The sequence below is a fragment of the Natrix helvetica genome (assembly GCF_964273705.1).
Source record: "Natrix helvetica genome assembly, chromosome: 1".
Taxonomy (NCBI): Eukaryota; Metazoa; Chordata; class Lepidosauria; order Squamata; family Natricidae; genus Natrix; species Natrix helvetica.
The window spans coordinates 48400345-48415037 of NC_138548.1; the positions used below are offsets into that span (position 1 = coordinate 48400345).

Here is a 14693-nt window from a genome sequence, read left to right on the forward strand (position 1 = left end):
TACACATGTGACACTGCCCCAGTGCGACCTGCCCCTGCATATGTGCATGCGACCCCCCCTGCTTCCCTTGCATATAAATGCATCTCCCGCATGCGCCCTGCTCCCTGCGCAAACCGTTTTGGGCCTAGCAGGCCTCCCTGAAGCCTCCTGGGACCCAAAACAGGGCACAGGAGGGCGTTCCCCCCACCCCTCCATGCATGACCCCCTCTCTCCCATGCATGTGCATATATCTCCCACATGCGACCCTCCCCCCAATTAATGCATGGTGAGACCCGAAAAAGCAGCTCACATGCCTGTAGAGGGCTTCACATGCCATCTGTGGCATGCCATATGGTTCACCATCACGGCCCTATACTATAGCATCACTCCGAGGGGAGGAGTTGAAAGAGTTTATGTCGAGGATGTTAGGGATCTGCAGATACCTTCTCAACCCTCCTTCTGACTTCCACAGTATACAGGTCTTCTATGGAAGGCAGACTGGCGTGCCTAACCTCCCTGTCCTACTATCTCCATTTATTTGTACCTTTTTCCTGTGTTCTTATTCAGGTTTATTCTTATTCCTGTTATCTTGTAAATGAGTGACAAACTGAATAAATAAATAAAAATACAATACAATACAATGCAATACAATACAGAGTTGGAAGGGACCTTAGAGGTCTTCTAGTCCAACCCCCTGCCTAGGCAGGAAATCCTATACCGTTTCAGACAAATGGCTATCCATCTTCTTAAAGACTTCCGGTGTTGCTTCTTGTTCTACCCTCAGGTGCCTTGGAGAATAGTTTGACTCCCTCTTCTTTGTGGCAACCCCTGAGATATTGGAACACTGCTATCATGTCTCCCCTAGTCCTTCTTTCTATTAAACTAGACATGCCCAGTTCCTGCAACCGTTCTTCATATGTTTTAATCTCCAGTCCCCTAAACATCTTTGTTGCTCTTCTCTGCACTCTTTCTAGAGTCTCCACATCTTTTCTACATCGTGGTGACCAAAACTGAATGCAGTATTCCAAGTGTGGCCTTACTACGGCATTATAAAGTGGTATTAACACTTCACGTGATCTTGATTCTATCCCTCTGTTAATGCAGCCTAGAACTGTGTTGGCTTTTTTGGCAGCTGCCGCACACTGCTGGTTCATATTTAACTGGTTGTCCACTAGGACTCCAAGATCCCTTTCACAGTTACTACTGTTGAGCAAAGTACCACCTATACTGTACCTGTGCATTTCGTTTTGTTGCCTAAATGTAGAACCTTACTCTTTTCACCATTGAATTTCATTTTATTAGATAGGGCCCAATGTTCAAGTTTGTCAAGATCCTTCTGTATCTTTAGCCTATCTTCTGGAGTGTTGGCTATTCCTGCCAGCTTGGTGTCATCTGTAAATTTGATGAGCTCCCCATTTATTCCCTCATCCAAATCATTGATGAAGATGTTGAAGAGTACTGGGCCCAAAACAGAACCTTGGGGTACTCCACTGCATACTTCCCTCCATGTAGATGCAGTTCCATTGAGGACTACACATTGAGTGCGGTTGGCCAGCCAGTTACAAATCCATCTGGTGGTGATGCTGTCTAACCCACATTCTTCTACTTTATCTAGTAGTAAGTTGTGGTCTACCTTATCAAATGCTTTACTGAAGTCCAAGTAAACTGTATCGATGGCATTCCTCTGGTCCACTAATTTTGTCACATTTTCAAAGAATGCAATAAGATTAGTCTGGCATGATCTGTTTTTGACAAATCCATGTTGGCTTTTGGCTATTCCTTTGTTTGCTTCTAGGTGTTTGCTAGTTCGTTGCTTGATTATCTTTTCCAGAAGCTTTCCTGGTATTGAGGCCAGGCTGATAGGTCTGTAGTTTCCTGGATCTGTTTTTTCCTCTTTTTTGAAGATGGGAACCATATCAGCTCTTTTCCAGTCCTCTGGTAGTTCCCCGTTACTCCAGGATCTCTGAAAGATATAGTTCAGTGGTTATGAGATCTCGTCTGCCAGTTCCTTCAGAACCCTGGGGTGTAATCCATCCGGTCCTGGTGATTTGAACTCGTCTACGGTAGACAGATGCTCACTTACCATTTTCTTCCCTATTTCAACTTGTGTTCCTAATTTGATTTTTGTGGTGCTGTTTTTGATAGGTTGGACTGTTTTATCCCTTTGTGTAAAGACAGATGCAAAGCATGAGTTAAATAGTTCTGCTTTCTCCTGTCTCTCATCTTTCTCTTGGCAATGCCCCATAGATTCTCTATGGGGTTCAGGTCAGGCGAGTTTGCTGCCAATCAAGCACAGTAATCTTTTCTGATGAGAGCAACTTTTGCATCTCATTTGGAAACCAAGGACCCAGAGTATGGAGGAAGAATGGAGAGGCCAATCAAACACAGTAATCCCACGGTCATTGAACCAGTTTTTGGTGCTTTTGGCAAAAGTTGCTCTCATCAGAAAAGAGGATTTTGGACCACTGAGCAACAGGACTTTGGACCACTGTGCATCATTAAGACGGGGTCAACGCAGCCGTCTACCAGGAGATTTTGGAGCACTTCATGCTTCCTTCTGCAGACGAGATTTATGGGGATGCTGACTTCATTTTCCAGCTGCCCACACTGCCAAAGTGGTCCAAAGTCCTCTTTTCTGATGACTTTTGCCAAAAGCACCAAAAACTGGTTCAATGACCGTGGGATTACTGTGCTTGATTGGCCTCTCCATTCTTCCTCCATACTCTGGGTCCTTGGTTTCCAAATGAGATGCAAAAGTTGCTCTCATCAGAAAAGATTACTGTGCTTGATTGGCCAGCAAACTTGCCTGACCTGAACCCCATAGAGAATCTATGGGGCATTCCCGAGAGAAAGATGAGAGACATGAGACTGAACAATGCAGAAGAGCTGAAGGCCACTACTGAAGCATCCTGGTCTTCCGTAACACCTCAGCAGTGCCACAGGCTGATAGCTTCCATGCCTTGAGGCAGTAATTGCTGCAAAAGGCGCCCAAACCAAGTACTGAGTACATATGCATGCTTATACTTTTTAGAGGTCCAATATTGTTCTATGTACAATCCTTGTTTTATTGATTGCATGTAATATTCTAATTTTCTGAGATGGTGGATTTGGGGTTTTCATGAGCTGTACGCCATAATCATCACAATTATGACAAATCATGGCTTGAACTATCTTGCTTTGCATGTAATGAGTCTTATCTCATATATTAGTTTCACCTTTTAAGTTGCATTACTGAAGTAAATGAACTTTTGCACAATATCCTAATTTTTTGAGTTTCACCTGTATGTGTATAAAATATATATGAATGAATGGAAGATCCATTTCCATGCAAATAAACCTGATTAGAATGAGGCTAAAACTCTACAGATTTAGAAAAACCTCTTAATTTTTTATCCCATTTCTTTTCATCTGATTTGAGCCAGAAATTTTAAAGTTTTGTTTGCTTTAGCAAATGAAGCAGGAGAATGAGTAAGTGGGCTCCAGTAAGGAACTAGATGGAAACTGAGTGATAGGAATGTCTCCTTTCAAAGAGATGAAGGAGTTTGCTTTTGGCAAACTGCTAATATTAGCTGCACAATAATCTACAAGATAAATTACAATTGGAAATTGGTCTGGATAGTGGCCGACAGTTGCCTAGTTCTATTTTTTTTAAAATCTTAGTATTTTTAAATAGAAAAATAAGAGTTTTTAAACTTCAGGCAAATATGCTGGAAATTTCTATAAGTAGTAGGATTATATAATAGTTTCTTAGTCTGAAATGGTTATATAGGAAAAAGAGGCTATTTAATGTTAACAAACTTGAATAACATTTTATGGATGTACATATGATGCAAAGATAAATGGCATTTATTATTTGTAACAGTAAAAAGACATGAGGAAGTAATGTAAAATAAAGTTAAACCATGCATTTCATCTACATATTAAGGATCAAATGCTCTTAAAAGTTAAAACAAATGAGCCTTCACTGAAAGTAACAGTAGGGAAAATACCAGAATACGCATCAGTTGTCAAAAATATCCATGGTATGAGATGAAAGTTCATTTACTGCAGATCTACACCTTCTCAAAACTCTCACTGCAAATGTCCAGAATTCAATTTGGATTCAGAAATGAAGGAAAATTAAGGAGGGCAAATATTTCATAGCCACTGCTTTTTTGCCTTTCCTTCTCAAGGCAACCTATCCCATTGGGGTCAGATATTCAGATTTGTACACACTCTTTAAGTTTCACTGCTTTGAAGCTACAGATCCAACTGTAGCTCTCTTTCTGTTTCTGCTGCCTCATTAATGCCCACTTAGACAGTGAAAGAAATAAGCTCTGGTTTGCAAATACCAATCGTTCCTTTCAGTATACAGCCTTCATGGATCCCAAAATCATGAGCAAAGAGTGTCATGAACTGACCCATGGAGACAGCACACACCAGATTTTGAGTATTAACAATACAGGGATACATGTACATTCTTAGTTCATCAACACGTTTACAAACTTGAATAATCTTTTATGGGTGCTTTTAACATTTGTGCTTTTCACATAATTTTCCTAAATAAAAGTTATAGTCTAAACCTGCTCTGGTGCAACAAAAAGTTAAACAATTTTTCATTTGTGCTTACTGTAACAAGATAAAACACTACCATTAAGCAGTAAATTCAAGCTTCCTTGAAAAAGGAATGAAACAACAAGGGTATATTTTAAGCCGTTTCCTGTATGGAAATATTCCCATTACTCATTATGAGGTAAACTAAAATTTACCTTGCTTCACTTAACTTACTTAAAATGAATGCTGCTACTATTCAGGGATTCTTTTTTAAAAAGGTAAGATTCTACTAAAGCAGCTTTTAACTGTCCAAGAGAATAACAATCTTCAGCTTGCGTCCAGTTTAAATAAAATTATCAGTATATACATGTAAAAATATTTTGAGAATTCTTTGTAATTTTGTGTAAGTCTGCAATTTTGAAGAAAAATGATTATTTTCTTGGGTGGGAGGTACATCAAAGTCTGGCAAAGTGCTGTTTTAACTGATTAATAAGTTGCTGAGAGTCGACATGTTCTGGAAAAATTTCTTTGGACTTCTGAGCTTCTATATAGCTTCTCTGAAGATCTCCAACCTGCAGAAAAGCAAATATACCAAATGACATAGAAACGCTACTAACAGCCTTATATGTTAAGATTTCATCTAATGATTCACTTTTAAAATATTCATATTCTAACATATACAGTAAAAGGCACAACCCTAATTTAGCTTCAAAAAGTTCATGTCCTATTCGTTTTGAACTCTAAGGCACTTTGCATGGGGCTGTCTTTGAACACAGTACCAATGCATGGATTGCTAGGATGAGATTGGAACAAATATTTCAGATGTGCAAATTATATAAGACTTCTGCAGTAAAAGTTTAATTCATGAATTTATTGCTTTTCTTTCTCTTTTCCAACCTATTTTCCTTTTTATCAAATCTTCTTGGTACATCAGATTATTTGTAAACTGATTTAACATATTTACAGGCAAATTTCGGGACAAAAATACTTAAGATATATAAACTAATAAACATATGAAAATAGGGTGATGACATTACCTTTTCAGATAAGACAGCAAAATTGAAATGTGGCTCATACATATGAGGTGCTATTGATGAAGCCGTCTGTAGAAACACTCTTGCCTAAAACATAAGAACAGTGTTCATATTTGTACAGGTCAAGGCACTCTACATCCTCTTTCCATCTTAGTTTGTCCTATGTAGTACTATTGTAATAACTTTTCTTAGACCAAGTCAGATCACTGGTCTATTTAACTTTATATACAACACAATATAGAATAATTTAAATACACTTGACTGTTCCTAGGGGATTCTAGGCAGTTTACAAATAGTTAACAACATACAATTATGCAAAATTATATATAATATATTCACACTTAAGCAGTAGAACATACTCTGAAACCAAGACATAGTTTTTAGTAAAATCCTGTGCTGGGAACGGTGCAAACAGAACTGTACCTATTACAAAGCCATTCTTGTGAGTTTCTACGCTACAGCTCTATTCTTATGACAAGTGCTTTATGCAATTCAAGGTGCTGGTGATTACCTAAAACGGCGTACATGGCTGGGGCCAGAGTACCTGAGGGAATCGCCTTTTTCCAAGTGTTTCTACCCATCCAATTAGATCCAGTAGGATGGGCATGCTGCAGATTCCATCAGCCAAAGAATGTTGGCTGATGGGAACTAGAAGACAACTTTTTTTTTCTGAGGCAGCTCTTCTGTGGAACATCTTCCCTTTGGAGATTAGAATGGCCCCAACTCTGTTAGCCTTCCATAAAACTTTAAAGACCTGGCTGAGTTCCCAAGCCCGGGGCACTAGATGAACCAACGGACCTGCCTCCATGCTATATGTTGCTTGCAGATAACCATTTGTCTAGCTCTGATTTAGTGCTATGACTGAAATTAAATATGTTATTCTGGAACATACAGTTTGTTGCCAATTACCTCAACACTAACTACTCTGTATAAAATTCTGAATACAACTAGTGGTTTCGATAAAACAGTGGAAATTTCCACTAATCTCCAAATTGAAACATGGTCTGTGCACCTGGTCCAACTGCATGGTTATGAATTATATGAAGATTTGAACTGCGTGCCCATCATCAATTTGGATATGCAATATTCAGTACCAGAAATGTACATGGCTGCTGAACTGCAGAGCAAATGAGTAGGTATGGGATGGGGTGGGGAAAATGGTCATTAAACTAAGCTGTAAATACAGCTACTGCAAAAGAAACAGGAAAATATTAAAAAGAAAAAATGCTATACATATATATACATACTACAGTGCTACGTAGACATCACTTTATATGATTTTTATTTATTACAGCAATGGATTGTGCAGATGTATATTTGATAATTTCCATGGTAACTGTTAGAATACTGAAACAGTAGGCTGAAAGAACTTTGATAATTATGAATAGAGCTTTAATTAAAGTATATTTTTGAAACTTAATTTATGCTATCGTTCATCTGCTAAACTAAAGCATGCTAGCTGGGAATTCTGGGAATTTATATCCACACATTTTAAAGTCACCAAGTTGAGGAGCACTACAATTAATTTGTTCACATCCAAAGAGCAATACTGGTTAAAAGTATTCAGAGAAATTCATATATAAAATTCATATATATATAAAATAATTACATAGATTTCATTTTTCAACAGTGCTTTTGGCTTGGGCATGGCACCCAATGCTACAAATAAAAGTTTCACGTCTTTCAGGACCGATTCTGGGTTTACTTTACAATGCACTCTATATGCAACTCTTTTTCTTGGAGGATTGATTCGGTGGGGCTTTACAGCTACCATATTTTTTACCAAGTTACAGTGTTTGTAACATAATTGACTCAATAAGGATAGCTTAAATTTCTTTCTACTCTATATTATGTTGAGCTGGCTATTCTGGTTTTCCAGAATTTAATCTTCCAAATTGCAAAACATTTGTGGTGTTTCAGCCAAAACAGTTCTATGCCAGACCGATCACAGAATCAGAAAACATTTCTGATTCAGAGGATAAAGAATTGAAAACACTCATTACGGCTTTATTGGTACAGGCTACAGGCAGAATGTTTTGTAATTCTGTTGAATATTCTGCTGCTGCAACACTACGTTTTGTATATATCAAATTTAAACAAACCTTCTCCTACCTCACTCTGGATTGGTTAAAGGCATTTGCACAGTTGCTTTGTCTACCATTGATGCAACCTACCAGATTTCATTACCATGGTTCTCAATTACTTCAAAAACATTATTCCTAAAATACATTAGCTATAGAAACTTAAAGACCCACCTTCCTTTAAATTGTATACTAACCTGCTCAATGTGACCTTTTTGCATTTCCAACACAGCCAAGTTATTATAGGCTTCTGCATGGTCATTGTTGTTAGCCAAAGTCAATTTGAAACATTGATGAGCCAAATTTCTATCACCTATTCCCTGAGAAGTCAAAACACAGAATATGTCCGTAGTTTCTATATACCAGGTAATTTTTTCCCTATTCAGATATTATAAATCTGGAAAGGAGATACGGTTATATGTGTCACTCTTGCTTCCTTAGTCCTGAAATGGTTGAATTGGGAGTATCAAAAGAGAGTGTAAAGATGTTCCGTACAATAGGAGTGTAATTTTGGCAAGATTTGTGACCACTTGGGTTTTTTAAAACAACACTTAAGAGTTAGGGCTTCCATTCAAACCTTTTCTGTAAAAAAAAAGTGGGGATGGAATTAAATTCTTCCATTTTTATTTATTTTTCAAATTTATATTGCTGCCCATTTTACAAAAAAAATGATTCCTAATTTTATCATTGTAGAAAACAGCGTTGTATTATCTGGAATTTTTACTGGATTCAGTAGAACTTCTATTGAATTTCTTGCAAGCATAAGAAAAGAGCAATATCATGCATTATTTCAGTTTAAATGGAAGTTATTTGACAATATTACCAAATGATCTACCACTTTCTGCCAGAATTCATTTATAGTATAAGTTGCGAACATGCATTTAACTTGGGAAATTAGACCACTAGAACTATTCATGAAGAGGAATATTCTATTCTAATTCCTGTAAGTCTGGAATGAACGTATTTCCTTTGGTTGGAGCTGCATTTTGTTTATTTACATCATTTGTAATCCTCCTATTTCCTTCCCTTTTGTGGTACTGTCATCATACCTCTTGGAGGGTTGCAGGGTGCCTTTGAATGAGCAGGGCCAACATTTGTTGCCTTCTTGGTGAGTTTTGGGGGCTCCAATAAAAAGTCACTAAAACTGGAGGTTATTCGTTCCTGGGAAATATCTTCAAATTTTTACTAATTTTTTAACTAGTAAAGTGAATTCAGCAAATTATAATAATAATTTTATTAGATCAGTGTTAAAATCTTTATGTTAGCAGTTAGCCTACTTTCATTTTTCAATCTTTCACTTCAATTATCAATACACAGAAATGAGATCTATTTTTACAAGGAAGTTTTCAGAAGTCATCTCAGATTTTAACTGAACCAAGACTTCCTCTCAAAGGCTGCTTCTCCATGAGAAGTCTTACCCTTGAAATGTACATGCTGTGAAAGTTTTGTTTGGAAAATCTTCAGGCAGGCTACATCAGTCTTCCTTACAGCAACATACTTTATAAGAACCCTCCATTGAGACTGTTCCTATCTTCTTCAAGAGGAAATAAATGTATTGTGATACACAGCATGCAAAAATATTTCTTCTTGCATGTGATAGTTGATAAGTAGGTTATATGCCACTAACACTTTCTGGGCCATACTCTAATCATTTGTGCATAAATATTCCATCCAAGTATTCTTAACAAGCATTACTCTTACCACAGCTACATGTCCCAAGTTGTACCACACATCTGCAGCTTGTTCCTCGTTTTCTGCTAGAGATAGTGCACGTTCAAATGAACTGAGAATCATGTCATATTGCTGGGCATAGAAACAGCAAAGGCCTAGATTGTTAAAGAGTTGGCTATTATAAATGCCCATCTGCAGGAGTCGCCTAGTTCAATATAAAAAGTAAATAAGTCAATTTGTATTTTTGGAGCATGCTTCTTGAAAGTTTCTTGTGCTCATGCAAATTTCAGGGTACATGATCTCTGTATTTCTTACTGAAGATAAGAAGAAACCAGGGTGCAATAGTTCTTTTGCCCTCATTTTCAATATGATCAGCATTTTCTCTCCGTCCCCCGAGAATCGAGCCTTGTTGACTAGAACAGAGTTCCCCAACCTTTCTGGCTTTTCAGACAGCGGGAGGGGTGGGGAGGGAATGGTTTAGTGTAAGTGGTAGGTGAGTGCGTGCGTATTCCATCTGTGAAAATGGTGGGCATCTGCACAAGCACATCACCCACTACCTTCATAGTCCAGTTCCAAAAGGCTCAAGGCAGAAATACATGAAGCATTGTAATAAAACTATATTACGTGCGTGCGTGCGTGCATGTGTGTGTGTTTCTTTCCGTTTCCCACGTTAGGTCTTTTTAATACATTAATATTTCAAATGCACGACAATAGTCTGTTAATAGCTTTGTAGTCCTTGCAACAAATTTGATGGGAAAAATCTATTGCAAAATGAGCACTAAAAATATAAGTGGATGGGTGAATGTTTGAAAACCATTTTTATGTTGTCTTATTAATCAGTTGAGGACAGACCACGAATCAGTTCATGTGTTCCCAAGGTTATCAACACTGGTGGAAATAATGGAGACCCTGAATCTGTTTTAGGCTACCTTGAGACTGTGGAACAGAACTAGTAGATATGTAGAGACAACTCAAGATTTCCTTCTGCATTTTAAATATTTCTACAAACAGTGCTTTTTCCGGTGAGACTGGTCTATCAGGGCAACCTGGTCTACCCAAATATGGAGCATACTGCTTCCGCTTTCGCCTTTCAACCCCAATCCAGGAGCCTTCACAGGCAGTTGCTTTCGCGACAAACTACTTTTGTGTGAATTTTATATTTCTACAAACACCTATTAAGGATGTCTTAGTACAAAAATTAAGCTGTAGTTTCTTTGTAGGTTCCTATCAGGGCTATAATTCTTAAGTTTGACAGACAACCTACTGAGTGTATGATTTAAAATACTTTTCACCTACCCATCCATTTTGTTTTTTATTTTTATTCTATTTCACTATTTGAAAAACAATATATATATTGTCATATATATTGTTATTTGAAAAACAATATATATATATATATAAACACTATCTTCTTACCTATAAAAACGTAAAGCTATCTCTGGCTGGTCAGAGTAAAAATGATTACTTGCAATGCATGCAATGGCTTCCACATGGGTATTATCTTGTTTTAAGACATCTTTATAGCATTCTGCAGCCGTAGAAATGTTGTTCATTTCCTATAAACAGGTGAAAAGATAAAGGCATTTTAAATTACACATGATTAATAAAAACAAAAAGAGTCTTGTGATTCCTTAAACATCCTTCAAATGTAGTTAGGGTGAATACTGTAAAAATACATCTCTTCTAATTTTACTGAACAAGAACAAATAAACTTGAAAAGATGTGCATACTGTATATGTATTAATCACATATAATTATAAATTTTTCTTTTATATGTTCACCATCTTTTCTAGCTTACTAAAAGTAAGTAGTCATATGTTTTTGGTTATTTCCTACTTCAGTACTACATAACAACATCCATTTTCTTCAGCAAAGAAACAGCCTTTTCTGCTTGTTTATATAATTTTCTCTGTCAGTTGTTACCAAAAGATTTTTAAAAGATTTATTTCCTACAGTAGAACACATATCATATCTAATCTCTAAAGAGGCAATCTTAGACTCAGTTTAGGAATGATGTCCTCTTTCCTAAACTAAGCGAGTGTAGGATTGTATGGAAATGATTCCTTTGTCCAAGCAGCTACTTCAGTGGAAGCTAGAAGAGCTGTAACTCAGTGATAAACTAAAAGATATCAACTTTCAGTCCTTGATATTTAGATTTTAAACCTAAAGCTATTACAACAGTTTAAAAAATACTAGAGGAGGAATTGCTAAAGCTAGAGAATAGGTCAGCTCTCCTATTCTTACATTTTAGGACAAAGAAGCCACAAGCCTAGTTTTAAAGTTGCTCCCCCATTCTGCCTCCTTGCCATTAATTTATCTGCACATGTATGTGCTACAATTTAAAGCAAACAACTGTTTGAGGGCATACTCATCAATTATCCTCTTGATGCAGGAGAAAAACTTGATTTGCATACCTCATGAATCCTGGCCATGCCACAAAGGAGGGAAACTTCTCCAGGAAATCGTTCTAAACCTTGTTTGAAAACATTTAAAGCTGTCAAAGGCTGATCCAAGCGGGAATATACCTGGCCAAATACATGGGTGTAGCTCCATCAATGTTAAGATTTTTATAATAACTATAGCCATGAAAATCAGCTGCCAACTAAATCATATATACATATATTAAGTCTATGCATACAGCTACATTTAAGATTAGAAAACAACTCTCCATATTTTTCCTCTACATATATTCCAGGATAAAATTCAGATAATGCCACACCACCATATCAACATGGTTTTAAAAATACTAGCATTCTTTTTACTCCTCTAAAATGTTTAATGCAACTGTTTTGTGTCCCTCTGCAGAACTACTGTATTTTTCGGAGGATAAGACGCACCTCCCCCCCCCCCAAAGAGGGTGAAAATGTGGGTGCGTCTTATACACCGAATGTAGCCCCACCCACCTACCAGCCCCCATCCTTTGGCCTCTGCTCCCAGCAATTTACTTCTTTGCAGCAAATGGCGGAAGCTTCAAAAAGCTATAGCAATCCCTGCAGCCTCTAACAGCTGATGATCAGGAGAAATTGAAAGTGAAGTTTTCTGTTTGCTTCACATGGCAAAATGCTGGGAGGCAGATTTTTTTTCTTGTGCTAATCGAGCTGTTTGCTGCAAGGAGGTAAGTCAACAACTATAAATACCTATAGAATGTTCAAATTATTAGACTTATTTTTTAAAAGACTGCTTTATTATTGTTCTAGACAAGGTAACAAAATGAAGAAGCTTTTTAAAATAAATGCTTGATCTGAAGAGGCCTAGTGCTATTGTTTTAAAAAGTGCTATTCCTTTAAATAGCAGAGAATAACTATACTTCCAGAAAGCACATTTTAACAGCATCTGTACAAGTATAGTCTGAAATATAACACTACAAACAGTGTATATTGTCTGTACTGTTTGTTGCAAGGAGGCAAATTGCTGGGAGGCAGAGACAGATATTCTTCCCTTGTTTTCCTCCCCAAAATCTAGGTGCATCTTATACTCCGGAGCGTTTTATACTCCAAAAAATACGGTAGTTCATTTATTCCAGCTCATGATACCACTGGTTACATTTTTTCCCCTTGGATAGCAGGCTTCTCTGTTAGGCCTTCAGCAAGACACAGCAGGCAGTGAGCTTTGAACAGTGACAGGAGAGCAGTATAGTCTTGTCAAAGGCATCTACTGATGCCACCTGGGAAATGCTGGTTACTAAATATAAGGATAGGATCTATTCATTCATATATATATATATATATGTTGTATTTGTGCTGATAAATAAATAAAGGAAGACTAGTATAGATCTATTTCAAGCTATTTACCTCTCATCAGCTAGCCATGGGATGGGTAGGTGGGGGAAACCATACAAAAACGTTTCTATTGCCGCCAGCATCACAGCTAAACAGGCAATGCAATGATATTCTAAACCTAGATTTACCCAGCTGTTGCAAAAAGCAGTAGCAGTAGAAAAAGCTTCCAAATTATCCTTTCTTACAGATTTAAAAAAAGCATTAGCAACTGAAAAACTAATTATTTTAACAATCTTACAAAAACTTAATTATAATCCAAGAGTTTCAAGCCATTTGTCTAAAATAATGATTTTTAATCATTATTTTTAAATTACAAATGCCAACTTACTTTTGCCAGGTACAGTACTGTATCTACCATATCTTGTTGTCTGAGAGCTGATTTAAACTGTGTTTCTGCTTCACGGTATAATCCTAATCTGGACAAATTTATAATGAAAATTATATTAAAGCCAACAAGCTAATAGTAAATGAGTTATATTTTACAATAATTATACATTAAAACCACTAAAAATGAGAATATATATTCTATAATTTACTTGATTTGTAAAAATGAAATTAAAAAGGCTAAATAACAAAATGAGATAAGATAAATGTCTTTTTTATGTTCCAAATAAAATAAAAGTAGTTACTCAATAAAGAAAATGCAAAATGCAGAAATGATATAATTTCTACTTTAGGTAGTTTTTTTTTCTAAAAAGGAGATATGTTACAAACATGTACAACAATTATAAAGAGTAAAATGAAAGGGAAGTATAAAAACTTGCAACTGATTAATATATATATGTATGTGTATATGTTACCGTGAAAGACCGAAATTGGTGAATGTCGACATTCACCGGTGAATGTTGGTGAATGTCGACACATACCAATTTCGGTCTTTCACGGTGACATATATATAACGAGTCAGCGTAACGCTTTACTTTTGCTTTTCAATTCGCGGTCCTGGAAACTACTCGTTCTAACCGCGCAGGATCGCAGGTTTAAAAAAAAAAGAAGTCCGCGAATAGAAGACGCTTAAAAGGAAGCGAGGAGCCGAGGTATTAGGGTAAGGGTATTAGGGTAAGGGTGTTGAGAGGATAAGGGTATTTAGCAAATATTTCGAACATACACCAAGCAACTATGTGAATGTCGACATTCACCGGTGAATGTCGACATTCACCGGTGAATGTCGACATTCACCAGATTTCGGACTTTCACAGTAACATATATACTGTATGTGTGTGTATGTGTGTGATTTAATATATATTAATGAAATAATTACACATACACACTCACAAAGGTAGTCCTTGACTTACAACAATTGAGCTCAAAATTTCTTAACCCATTTGTTAAGTGGATTTTTCCCCATCTTATGACCTTTCCTCAGTTGTTAAGTGAATCACTGCAGTTGATAAGTTACTAACCTGATTGTTAAGTGAATCAGGCTACCCCACTGATTTTCTTTGTCATAAAATCGCAAAAAGTGATCACATGACCCTGGGACACTGCAACGGTCACATGAACCAGTTACTAAGCATCTGAATTTTGATTTCATTATCCTGCATAGGTCATCACTGAAAAAAGGTAATGTCACTTTTTTCAGTGCTGTTGTAACTTTGAACGGTCACTAAATGAAC

At 36.8% G+C, this 14693-nt stretch overlaps 1 protein-coding gene across 2 annotated transcripts in view; it reads right to left on the reverse strand.

Moving 5' to 3' along the window:
- Positions 1-3753: 3753 nt before the first annotated feature.
- TTC8 (tetratricopeptide repeat domain 8) overlaps positions 3754-14693 on the reverse strand; it is a 28371-nt gene continuing 17431 nt past the window's right edge. For both annotated transcript variants that reach the window (XM_081936402.1, XM_081936403.1), the window contains 7 exons: positions 13406-13493; positions 11713-11823; positions 10715-10854; positions 9329-9503; positions 7825-7947; positions 5550-5633; positions 3754-5084 (listed from right to left, as the gene is read on the reverse strand). In XM_081936402.1, the coding sequence (XP_081792528.1) occupies positions 4968-5084; positions 5550-5633; positions 7825-7947; positions 9329-9503; positions 10715-10854; positions 11713-11823; positions 13406-13493 (838 nt within the window). In that variant the 3' untranslated portion in view covers positions 3754-4967. The remainder of the gene's footprint in view (positions 5085-5549; positions 5634-7824; positions 7948-9328; positions 9504-10714; positions 10855-11712; positions 11824-13405; positions 13494-14693) is intronic.